Source organism: Eurosta solidaginis, chromosome 3 (assembly GCF_040869045.1).
Source record: "Eurosta solidaginis isolate ZX-2024a chromosome 3, ASM4086904v1, whole genome shotgun sequence".
Lineage (NCBI taxonomy): Eukaryota > Metazoa > Arthropoda > Insecta > Diptera > Tephritidae > Eurosta > Eurosta solidaginis.
In genome coordinates, this window is record NC_090321.1 from 69,179,774 (window position 1) to 69,192,565 (window position 12,792).

General features: G+C 39.1%; 1 protein-coding gene across 7 annotated transcripts; it reads left to right on the top strand.

Annotated features, from left to right (window-relative positions):
• Positions 1–774: 774 nt before the first annotated feature.
• LOC137243904 (T-complex protein 1 subunit eta-like) lies at positions 775–10,334 on the top strand. 7 transcript variants are annotated; one of them, XR_010950668.1, is made up of 9 exons: positions 1,853–6,929; positions 6,991–7,468; positions 7,533–7,759; positions 7,820–8,036; positions 8,107–8,434; positions 8,488–8,778; positions 8,834–8,986; positions 9,044–9,194; positions 9,278–10,334. XR_010950668.1 is itself a non-coding variant. In XM_067772207.1 (8 exons), the coding sequence occupies exons 6-7, from the start codon at positions 8,852–8,854 to the stop codon at positions 9,150–9,152; spliced, it is 258 nt and encodes an 85-aa protein (XP_067628308.1). In that variant the 5' UTR covers positions 775–6,929; positions 6,991–7,468; positions 7,533–7,759; positions 7,820–8,434; positions 8,488–8,778; positions 8,834–8,851; the 3' UTR covers positions 9,153–9,194; positions 9,278–10,334. The 7 variants fall into 7 exon arrangements, 2 of the variants coding, with proteins under 2 accessions (XP_067628308.1, XP_067628309.1); XR_010950667.1 differs by having other exon boundaries at positions 1,854–6,929; positions 7,820–8,031; XM_067772207.1 differs by having other exon boundaries at positions 775–6,929; positions 7,820–8,434; positions 8,834–9,017; positions 9,061–9,194.
• Positions 10,335–12,792: the final 2,458 nt, after the last annotated feature.

Consider the following 12,792-nt stretch of genomic DNA (forward strand, 5'->3'; position numbering starts at 1 on the left):
CGTCCGTCTGTCCTTCCGCATGGCCGTTAACACGATATGTTGAGCAAAAATCGATATATCTTTACTAAACTCAGTTCACGTACTTATCTGAACTCACTTTGTATTGGTGTAAAAAATGGCCGAAATCCGACTATGACCACGCCCACTTTTTCGATATCGAAAATTACGAAAAATGAAAAAAATGCCATAATTATATACCAAATATGAAAAAAGGGATGAAACATGGTAATTGTATTGGTCTATTGACGCAAAATATAACTTTAGAAAAAAACTTTGCAAAATGGGTGTGACACCTACCATATTAAGTGGAAGAAAATGAAAAAGTTCCGCTGGGCGAAACCAAAAGCCCTTGGAATCTTGGCAGGAATGCTGTTCGTGGTATTACATATATAAATAAATTAGCGGTACCCGAGCGATTGGTCCACATTTTGGTCGATATCTCGAAAACTCCTTCACATATACAATTAAGGACCACTCCCTTTTAAAACCCTCATTAATACCTTTAGTTTGATAATCATATCATACAAACACATTCAAGAGTCACCCCTGGTACACCTTTATGGCGATATCTCGAAAAGGTGTCCACCTATAGAACAAAGGCTCACTACGTTTTAAAAAATCATTAACACCTTTCATTTGATATCCATATCATACAAACACATTCAAGAGTCACCCCTGGTACACCTTTATGGCGATATCTCGAAAAGGCGTCCACCTATAGAACTAAGGCCCACTCCCTCTTAAAATACTCTTTAATACCTTCCAGTTGAAACCTGTGTCATACAAACACATTCCAGGGTTTCCCTAGGTTCATTTTGCTAAATGGCGGGTTTCCCTTATTTTGTCTCCAAAGCTCTCAGCTGAGTATGTAATCTTCGGTTATACCCGAACTTAGCTTTCCTTACTTGTTTTGAATGTGTTTTATTTTTGTATGTGCAGTTAAAAAAATATGACGAAAAACTAAAAAAATTAAAAATGTAAAATAAAATTTTGTGGATCGTCTGCCGTAAGTGTTCATAGTTTCCAACAAAGCGGTGCCGCTGAAAACGGTGAGTATACCGGCCGTTCTTTAGCAGTCGTGATAAAGTGGCACCGCTTTCCGAGGAAACCAAGCCTTTAGGTTGTGAGATCAAACTTTATTCTTAGTTTAAAGTTCCCTCTTTAATGAATGGAACATGAGATAAAAAGAAAATTGCGGAATAATTTCTTTAAGACCCTGGCAAACTCTGTATAAAACAGCTGATGCTAGCAACCTTATTTATTTATTTTTTTTATTTGGATCAAAGTCGACGCAGACACAAAGCGGTCGACTACTAATATAAATATTAACATAAATTAATGTTACAATTTAAAATAATTAAATACAAATTTATAAATTAAACGAACATTCAAAGCTGATGCAGTTATACAAGTTGTTGTAGTGCAAGCACCAGTTACGCAGCAAAATTTAGTCGATTAACAAGATCAGAGGAAAAAGTCAGATAGCCTAAGCTATGGGGTCGTTCAAGCCCTATAAGTCTCCGGGCCCGGATGGAATCATTCCTGCGCAACTTCAGAAGTCTTTGTGGATTTCCTGCCGCTGGTTGGCCATCATCTACACCAACTGCATCAGGCTTAACTATATCCCGAAGTCTTGGCACACGGTTAGGGTTATCTTCATTCCGGAGGCCGGCAGAAGCTCTCATGTATCACCTAAGGATTTCAGGCCAATCAGTCTCTCGTCGTTTCTTCTTAAGACGTTTCAGCGGTTGATTGACCTGTACCTACGGGAAAGGATACCTAAGGGTTACTGTCGGCTTCACAGCATGCGTACTGCAAGGGTAGATCGCCGGAAATGGCTCTCCATTCGATTGTAAAGCAAATTGAGGGATCCCTAGAACACAAAGAGTATGCTCTGGGTGCCTTTCTAGACATCGAGGGGGCTTTTACCATGTCTTACCGGGGGCAATCGAAAGAGCTCTGGTGGGTTTAGGAGTTGAGACGGCTCTGGTTGAATTTATTAGCAAACTTCTATGCGGCAGAATTGTCCAGGAGTTGTGCACTGGCTTTATGAGATGGCGGTCGAATCGATTCTGCTAAATGGGGTGCTGGTCTGGTGGAAAGCACTGGACACGGCGAGCACCTCCAAAATGTTAATGTTCGTGCAATGAACAGCTCTGATCGGTATCAGTGGCGCTCTCAGAACAACACCTACCTTAGCAGTGAACGTCATGCTGAACATATATCCAGTAGATATTGCGGGAAAGGCGGCCGCGGCAAGGTCGTTGGTCAGGCTTCGTGATATGGGCTATGGGCTTTTTGACTTCGGGCACTCTAGCCTTCTTACCAGTTTCGACTTTATCCCGGACAGAACGGACTATTGTATGTCGATAACTGCTCCCTATACAACCTTCACCACAGTCATTCCACCGAGAGAGGAGTGGGGAAGAGGAATTATCTGGGGAATGGGACCGGTTAATTTGTTCACGGATGGGTCGAAGTTGGACGGAAAGGTTGGTGGGGGAGGATGATGAGGTGGAATCACCAAATTACTTTATGCTTGATTGCCCAGCTTTTGCCAGAACTAGGCGAAAGTACTTCGGTCGCGACTCATTTGGATCTTCCGAGGATTTATCCAAAGTTGAGATCGGTACCATTCGGAGCTTTATTGTTGCTACCCAACGATTCTCTAAGTCACCGTTATTTTTGGTGTATGTGGTATCACAACGAACTTCCGTGTTGTCCAAGTGAGCTATCCTTGTGAGGGCATCTACCACCTAACCTAAGATCAGAGGAGTGCTTATGAATGAACATTACCCCGAGTAAAGATCTCCGATTTTCTAAAGTTGGCAGATTAATAAGAAAAAACCTATTTCTATATGGTGGCAAATGCACACTTAAATCCCAGTTAAGACCACGTAGTGAAAATATAATGAAATCAATACATTATGTTATTGACGCCATAGCATAACGTCCATACCACCGCTAATTATTTTGTTTTTGGTTGAAGTACATAGCTGAGCCTAGCCTATAGTACGTAGGTGCATGAGCAGGTATTGTCAAAATTGATGCTTGTGTATATTTAGTTATGTGTATGTGCTGTGTGTTTATTCAGAACCGAGGGTGGTTTTTACTGATCGATTTGTGTGGCTGACTGAAGCAGGTAGAAGTCCGTAATTTTAGTCGTTTGGCATTTTTTATGGGTTTGTTGTTTTGGTGCGTTTCCTGTTTGTCCTATGTAACTATGTTGGCATCCGCAGGTAAGCTTGCATACGCCGTGCCTGCAAAACGGATTCTCTGAGTTAGTGTTAGTTCTTAGTTTCCGCCCTAGATTGTTCGATGTTTTGAACGCGATGTTAATGGTGTATTTTTTAAAGAAGTTTGCCAATTTATATGTTGCTTTTCCAGTATATGTCATAGTCGTCCAGGTGTTATTATTGTCCTTTTCATTATTTCTTTTTGGTTCACCATGCGTCCTTCTGAGCTTATCTATATCCGTTTTTTGCAGCATTATATATGACTTCAAGCTCTGTTTTATATGCCTCTTGTGTAAGAGGTGTTCAAGTCTATGTACCAAATGCCTTAATGCTATATTTTTATGGTGTTGGGGATGATTTGAGGTATTATGTATTGTAACGAATTTCGGGAAATTTCGCTTATTTGCAACCTTCTACTAACGTTCGTATCTGTTGAATAAATAACTCCAATATTCAATAATGCAAAATGGTCTTTATTAGACTACTTTGAAAATGCTTCACAATAACACTTATACTTTGCAACTGATAGCGTGCTTAAATCAAACTGATTGCTGCTTACTCAGCTTTCGCCCTTTTTATACTCTCTGCTGTCTCGTTCGCATACTTCTAGGCGAATTTATTACTTGGATACCAGCTAACCTACAGATGCACGTTTATAGCCTCTCGCATAGCCATATGCGCGTGTTTATGTGAGTAATAATTCCACCGATGATTGCATACTTTTGTGAGAATATCTCCGCTGCTTGTATGTACATATGTGTATCCATAATGATTGATTTGTGTATGTACATATAAATGACTGCTTAGTATCGGCTTAGAGATGATAGTATCCGTTAGTGTTGCTAATATTCGTCACACTGCCCTCCACCTAAGTCTGATAGACAAATTTCCTCATCTAACCGCTGCTAGCCTCTCCAAATGAACGACCCTTCAATTTCGTGGTTTACCAATGGTTTGTATGCGGTAGATGGTATCACTGATCCTCTTCGCAACTTTGTATGGGCCTTCCCAACTGCACCGAAATTTGGATGGAACACCTTTCCGCCGGTGAGGGTTGTATACCAGTACCAAATCTCCCTCCAATAAACCTTCCGTCAATGATTTGTAGTTGTTCCGCTCTCCCTCGGGAATGTCTGGAGGATTTCAGTAGCAGATCCTTTCAATGCCACGAATAGTGCAGCAACTTTATCTTCAGCATTCCAGTTGTTCACTGTTGCGGTCTTATCAAACTGGAGCTTGAATACCTGGGAAGGAACAGAGCCGTCAAAAGATGGAGTTTTACCTTCGTATTGCTTGGTGAAACAGCTGGGCGATTTAATTGCAGCTCCTGTATATGACCTTTTAAAGCATCTACCTCAGCCTCGATTTTGTTATCAAACTGCATTATTTTTTCTTCCGTACGAGCTGCCAGTTGTGCAGAGATCTGCGATGATACCTGTGCCGAAATTTGTCCCGACATTTCGGATATACGTGTCTCCTGTGCTTCAATCCTGGATGCTATTTGTGACGACATTTCGTATATACGTGTCTCCTGTGATTTCAGTTGGGTTTCCATCTTGGATGTAATCTGTGCCTCCTGTGCTTCGATCTTGGATGTAATACTTTCTGTTATACGTGATTCCTGGGTTCCCATTTTTGTCGATATCTGTGATAACAAAGCCAATATCACATTATTCTCGCCGCTTACGACTGGACTTGGACTTCCGTTCTTCTCTTCGAATTTTGTTAATGTCTCGTCCCCATCAGGATGAAGGACACACTCGTCCACATCAATTCCTTGCGACTCCATTACCTCTCGTAGCCGTGATTGAAGTTCGATCTTATTGCCGTGTTATGATCTTGATTGACTGAGTGTGCGATAGGCACATTCACGGACAAAAGAGCAGCAGTGCTTGAGGCAAGGTGCGATGACCACGGCGTGTGCACTGGCATTTAGGCCCGGAGCTTCAGCTTCTTGGATTATTATACATGGTCGTCACACAGCACTGCTCTCCCCAGTCAATGGTCAAACAGGATAATTTATTTTGCACACTGGGGATATTCAACCAAAAAGAAAATATAAAACAAAAAAAACAAACGCACTTGCATGCCACACTTCGCCAACCCGATACACCCTATACCTCAACTTGCCTTTATGCTTGGCAGCTACGTTTGGTGGCTGCCTCTGTACCCGCCCTTCCATTGGCCTTATGGATGTTATTGAGGCACCGTTATATCACCACTAACCTCCCATGTCACAAACCAAAGTAAAACAAAATTATGTACACATTAGTAATTAAATTAAATAAATGTAAGGCGCGATAACCTCAGAAGAGATCTAAGGCCGAGCTTCTCTTCCAATTTGCGTCGTGCTCCTCTTGATTTTCCCTACAAATTGGCCAGACGGGACCTACATGTTTTATGCCGACTCCGAACGGCATCTGCAAGATAGATGAGTTTTCACTGAGAGCTTTTCATGGCAGAAATACACCTGGAGCGCTTGTCAAACACTGCCGAGGGGCGACCCCGCTTAGAAAACTTTTCTTTTAATTTAAAATCCTTATTTCTAAAATTTTGATGTTGCTTTGCCCGGGGTTCGAACCCAGGGCACACGGTGTGGTAGGCGGATCACGCTACCATCACACCACGGTGGCCGCCATTAGTAATTATTATTCACAAATTCAATGCATTATACAAGTTTGTTTAGTTTTAGCCTAGCTGACCTGAACTTAACTCACAAAATCGGTTTTCATTTTAAACAAGAGAAAGTAATATGAAAGAAAGTATAAAAAAATGACATGGTAGAACAATAATCATTCCTGCGTGTACACTGAATAGTACCCTGCAAAAATCGTGTGACCAAAAACGCAGACAGCTACACGAATTTTTGACAGAGGTGACGATTTGGAATGAAAAATTCTCCAAATGAAAGAGCATGTTGACAAATTTAGCTTTCCCACAATGTATCGTGCTCTCTCGCACCTATTATTTTTATAGGGATAGCAAAATACGTCATTTTGCGTGCAAAAAAATCCGCCATTTCTAATTCAGCAGAGACAGCAAAACATTTCGTGGTGGAAAATTTTTTCAATTTTGAGTTTTAAATGGAATATCTCCGGAAAGATTTAAAATTAAGAGGGAGTTCACAAATATATATATTTTGAAGTGCGCAAACTTATAATTTAAAAGTTATTTGGTGTTAAAGTTTGCAAATTTCTATACAAATTTTATATGTGTATACGTATATATATGTGGCAGCACAGCTTTGTAATGTCATCAATAAAAAATATATATATATACATGTGCATGTTGCTACAAAAGCGCGATTGATTTAATAAAAACATTTATAATAAGTGAAAACAATGCAAAAATGAAATGTGAAATATACAAAAATGCAATTTAAGTTTATCGTTGCCAATTTATATAGATATGTATGTATGTGGATTAAGGTTTTGAAAGATGTGTAAATTGTAATTTAAAGTGCTATAGAAATTTGCTAAATTTCAAACTTTAACAACAACTAACTTTTAAATTATAAGTTTGCGCACTTTAAAATATATATATTTGTGATCGGGAGAACTCCCTCTTTCATTTGATACCAAGTTTTACCCCGAACTCGTGGGGTGCTATTCTAAAATTTTCGCAAAGAATTCACAATTATATAGCACCATGCCGCGAATTATGATAAAAGGTGGTGTGTGGAGAAACACTGAGGTAAGCATTTGACGCGACTGGTTCATCTTTGCCGTTTATTAACTAAATTGATAACTTTCAGGATGAAATCCTCAAAGCAGCTGTAATGAAATATGGCAAAAACCAGTGGTCACGTATTGCATCACTGCTACACCGCAAATCTGCCAAGCAATGTAAGGCATGCTGGTACGAATGGCTTGATCCTAGCATAAAGAAGACAGAATGGTCACGGGAGGAGGATGAAAAGTTTTTGCATTTTGCCAAATTAATGCCAACACAATGGCGTACAATTGCGCCGATTATTTCAGAGGGTTAACTGGCACCAATTGTTCACACCAAATTGTTAGGTACAGGATTCGCCACGGGTAGGTGAGGTTGGCAATCACAACCCCTTGAATCATTTTGGTCGGCAGGTATGCCGCGGATATATTCTTGGCACTTGTTATTGATGGCTTTTATGATGCCACCAACACAACCTGGACAGACGCCAATGCTCAGTCAACCACCCAAGCCGGGTCAACCCCCAATACCCGGACACGTCCGGACGTCCTGGTTATAATGTATGCTAATACAACTAATAATTTACAAATTTACTGATGATTATTTTTTTGTTATTTTCTTTAGCAACCACCTGCACCTGTTACTGGTAAATATCAACAGCCGCAACAGTATGATCAAGCCCAACGCCGTTTAGATCCCGATCAGATGCCAAATCCGATAAGGGTCATCATTGAAAATCAAAATAGCGCTGGTGGTGCTTTTATTACTAATGAACAGGGTTTATTACCACCATTGGTGACCACAAAATATGTGGTAGAAGATCAGGGTAACTTCTCGCCACGTTACGTTAGGTATCGATAATCGAAATTAATGTTTTGTTAGGCAATTACATTGATCTTTCTTCTTTGCAGGTCGTCATTGTGTTACATACCTGCAACAGCTGATTTATTAAAAACAACAGCTTTGTCCATTACACTTACCGTCTAACCAATGGCACGCACGGTTGAGGGTGAATATGAGCCACCCATTGTAAATTTTGGTGAATTGGGTGCAATTAGATGTAATCGTTGCAATGCTCAATAGCAACTTGTAGATGCTGGTCGTCGTTTCCAATGTCTAATGTGTAAAGTAACAAGAGATGATAAAAAAAATCTTTCACTTTTACTTGTGTTCATTGATCCATATTTTTTCTCAACAGTGCCAACTGCATATTTCCAACATTTGGGCCATACCGGACAGCGTGTCGATAAATATCAACGTCCTGAACTTGTATTGGGTACATGAGTATTTGTGTAAAAAATGCTTGGGTACCGATAGCTCTCATGGTAAACCTCAACTCATATCCAACATCAATGCCTCGCATTCAATTGCACTACATTGGGTTCACGTAGTATGGACAAGCATATTGTTGATTCCAGTGGCAAGGCCACAATTTCAAATGATGGGGCAACCATTATGAAACTATTGGATATTGTGAATCCAGCCGTAAAACTCTAGTAGACATCACCAAATTTCAAAATGCTGAGGTAAGTTTTTTGTTATATTAGAATGTGTAGAATAAAAATGTTTCTCTTATCAGGTCGGCGATGGCACCACTTCAGTAGTATTTTAAGCATGTGAAATCTTAAATCAAGTTAAGCCAGATGTTGAGGAAGGCGTGCATGCACGTATCATCATTAAAGCTATACGTAAAGCATTACAATTATGCATGCTAAAATATGACATGGCTGTACATGTCGAAGCGCCAATCAAAGGGGCAACAAAGTGGTTTATTGGAAAAATTATCTGCCATAGTAATGTCCTCCAATATCCAAGAGTATCAGAAAATTGTTGATGCTGGATGGCGTATTCTGTAGAATAAACTAGCTAAGTAAGGCGCCAATGTTGTGTTTTCTAAATTACCAATTGGTGATGTTGCTACACAGTATTTTGCAGATCGTGATATGTTCTGTGCTGTTCATGTACCAGAAGAAGATTGGAAACGTAGAATGAAAGCTTGTGGTTGTGCTGTTATGAATACAGCTAATGATATTAATTCAAGTGTTTTGGGTCAATGTGATTACTTTGAAGAACGTCAGGTTGGTGGTGAACGTTTCAACATTTTCCAAGGTTTGACATTAATTTCATTTTTATAGTTTATAATTATTTAAAGGTTGCGTTAATGCTAGAACAAGTACATTGATTTTACGTGGCAGTGTTGAACAATTTTTGGAAGAAACTGAGCTTCGTTACATGATGCTATAATGCTTGTGCGGCGTACAATTAAACATGATTCTGTTGTTGCTGGTAAGTCAAAATACAAATTGAAAAAAATGTCTAATCTTAGGGCCTCATTCTCTATTACGAAACGAACTTTCGATGTGGATCAGAGACGAATCGCTAGTGTATTTGCACTATGTTAAACAATGGCAACTTATCACTTGACAATTACATTTGCCTTCCTGTTAGTTACTGCTGTTGTAACAGCTGTCACCGACACAACGGTCATCTCTACTTCGCCGAGTAGCGGCTGGTCCGACTATCTATCGAAGACAGTATAATCATATCTTTTGCCAACACAGGTTAGCGAGGTGCTTGCACAGGAAAAGATTTCAATTGGAAAACAAAAACCAATTAATAGAGTTTATTTATTATTAAAGTATTTACTTTTCTTTATATCAACAGTATTAATTTAAGTTGCAATATCAGGCACATATATAATAAGGGATGTCGTGATACGATTGCTATCGGAATGAGATTTGAAACCAATCAACACTCCTGCTAAGGGTTGGAGATTTTTTGCTTGAATGATTAGATTTAGAACAATAACAAGTCTGACTCAATTACTAGTCGTACATTTTTAAGTTCATCAATTACGACAGCAATCGGATTCCATGACACCTTTGAATATTCTTGATCTGAAAAAAGAGTAAACCTAATCTGAATTTCTACTAAGCTTTAAGTTGTAGATTATTCAAATAATTGGAGTTTTTTCTAAAGCTTAAAATTATTTTCTGCTCGCTTTAAAAAGATTTCAATTGGAAAACAAAAACCAATTAAACGAGTTTATTTATTATTAAAATACTTACTTTTCTTTATATCAACTGTATCAATTTAAGTTGCAAATTCATGTACATATATAATAAGGTATGACGTGGTCCTATTGCTGTCGGAATTAGACTTGAAACCAATCAATACTCCTGCTAAGAGTTGCAGAATTATTGCTTGAATTGAATATTCTTGATCTGAAAAAGGAATAAACCTAATCTGAATTTATACTAAGCTTTAAGTTGGGGATTATCCAAATAATTGGAGTTTTTTCTAAAGCTTAAAATTATTTTCTGCTCGCTTAGAAAAGATTTCAATTGGAAAACAAAAACCAATTAAGCGAGTTTATTTATTATTAAAGTACTTACTTCTTTTTATATAAACTGTATTAATATAAGTTCCAATTTCATGTACATATATAATAATAATAAAAATAATAAATATTGAAAATTCAATTTTTTTGGTTCAAGAGAGCTCGGTGTGAGTATCATTTTCCGTTTCTCCGCTGATACGGCATACTATTTTGTGCGTTTTCTTAATCAGAACTTTTGAGTCACGCATGACTTTATGGATAGCCATGACTTCTGCCAATTCTGGAAGCTGAAATGATAGCATAAATAATAATTAAAGAGAATCAAGGTATTGCGGCTACAATTACGCATTTATCAGACACCACTCAGTGTAATATAATCTATTTGATCCCGACATCGACCACAAGGACACTGTTCTGGAACGTCAAGGCATATCTGTCCGGTCAGGTGATGCAACTTTAGAAATTATCAACATTTACATCCCTCCTGTCACTTGATGCCCCAGGGGATACTGCGCACTGGTGAAAATCGCATCGATCTAGGCAATTTATGTGCGCACGACAATCTGTGGCATTCTGGTCAACAAGCAGACAGCAGGGAGGAGATGCTGGCAGATCAAATGGAAGAAACGGCGTTCTGCACGATAAAAGGGGACGCCCCAATACGTATGATAGGAAGATGTCGCTTTTTGTTGGCAATATGTATTGCATTCCTCGGTTGACAAATCTAAACGGCAGGACGTCAAACACGCACATAAGAAAAAAATTAGCGCGTCTTCTATTACCCTCCCCGCCAAAAAGGAAGATGCCATCAAAACATGTTAAAACATCCAAAGCAGTAGCGCTTGATAGCCATGCCGATGCTCAAAAACAATGAGGGATTGAAATATCTAGCACATGTCTTCAACCAGTCTTTGTCCGCCTTCTTCAGCCAGACACACGAAGCCATTCTGCTCTCCCTGCAGTAAAATACGGCACACTACTGCTGGACTTGGAAGGGTATCCTCTTCCTCCTTGTCTCAAAAGGGAAACCATAAATTATCTGGGTGGTCGGCAGGCATCTGTGCAATTTAGAAACGAAACATCAAAACCAAGAAGAATTAAACAAGGGGTGCCACAGGGTGGTGTCCTATCCCCACTTTTATTTAATTTCTACATATCTAAGCTACCTTCGCCACCAGAAGGAGTTGCTATCGTTTCCTACGCCGATGACTGCAGAATAATGGCCACAGATCGATGAGCTTTGCAACAGAATAAACGGCTACCTCCCTGATCTCTCCAGTTTTTTCGCCGCGCGAAACCATGCATTATCACTGTAGCAATATATGTAATTCAAGTTTATGAAGAAAAAAATATTTTGTCATATTTTTTCAGTCGAAGATTTTTCTTACCATAATTTAAACTGTTTTCTGTATCGCTTAATATAATTTCAAATAAATTATTATTATAAAACCGTGAGATTATAATAGGTTATGGGCGAACTAAAAGATCACGCGACACTTCAGTAAATATGAAAGTCCGAATTTTAAATGCGACGACATTGATGTTATAGCGATAAACACACTTCTCGACTTCTAGGCCATTCCGTCCCAGCCCCTAGTTCCATGAGGAACTTGGGGTCGCCAATGCCTCGGATGCTAATGAAAACGTGGTTCGCCACGGGTAGGTGAGGTTGACAATTGGGTTGGAGAAGCTATGGTAATTCTTTACTTTAGCTCACAACTGCTAAAACTCGTCCAAAAATATTGCGAGGTGTCAAAGACGCGTTATGAACCCAGGACCACGAATCCGAAAGCGGAAATTAAATAATTAGTTTCTGTCAAAAGATATTTCCAAAACCGAAAAATGGCCATGGGGATTTCCGAAACCGGGGGTGGGATCCAAAGTAATTTTGAGCAGAACACCTTTCCTGGGTAGGTCCAACACCGGTTTGGAGACCAAAACTATATCTGCGCAAAACACTTTTACCCAGCTTTTCTTGTGGGTTCAACAAAATCATCAAAATTACAACAACCACATGAAAATTTTCTAATTTGTGATCCTGGGCCCAAAGCACGTCTTTTGACACCCCTCCCAATAATTTTGCACGAGTTTTAGCAGTTGTGAGCTAAAGTAAAGAATTACCCTATGATTTAATCAAATTATATATTTGAAACAATGGAAACAACTGAAAATTTTACACGAATACCACTCTTATGATTTGCCCAAGTGAATCTGATTCTCAAGCTCCAAATAGTATTTTTTTTTTTAATATACTTGCGCATTATTTTTTTTACAATGTAGCTATTGGTTACTGTTAATTATACTTACCAACAAAGGCTTTTAACTCATAATCAACGTCACAAGATTTATCGGTATCGCCAGGCGCGGGCTGTAGTGACACAGAAACTGGACAATAAGGAGGAACTTCAAACGTTCAGTTTGTTGTGGCGGATATATTTGCTCATGCGCTAAATACAAGTCTTTACGAAATGTCAGACCAAGCACGTCCATATCTGAAAGCGGCAAGTACTTGTCCAAACACCTTGCGATCTTTTTTCGGTATCG

Bases quoted from the DNA above. Each gene is read 5' to 3' on its own strand.
- LOC137243904 (XM_067772207.1), top strand. From the start codon at position 8,852: ATGTTCTGTGCTGTTCATGTACCAGAAGAAGATTGGAAACGTAGAATG. The intron at 9,018-9,060 runs GTTTGACATTAA...AATTATTTAAAG, and splicing joins ACGTTTCAACATTTTCCAAG to GTTGCGTTAATGCTAGAACA.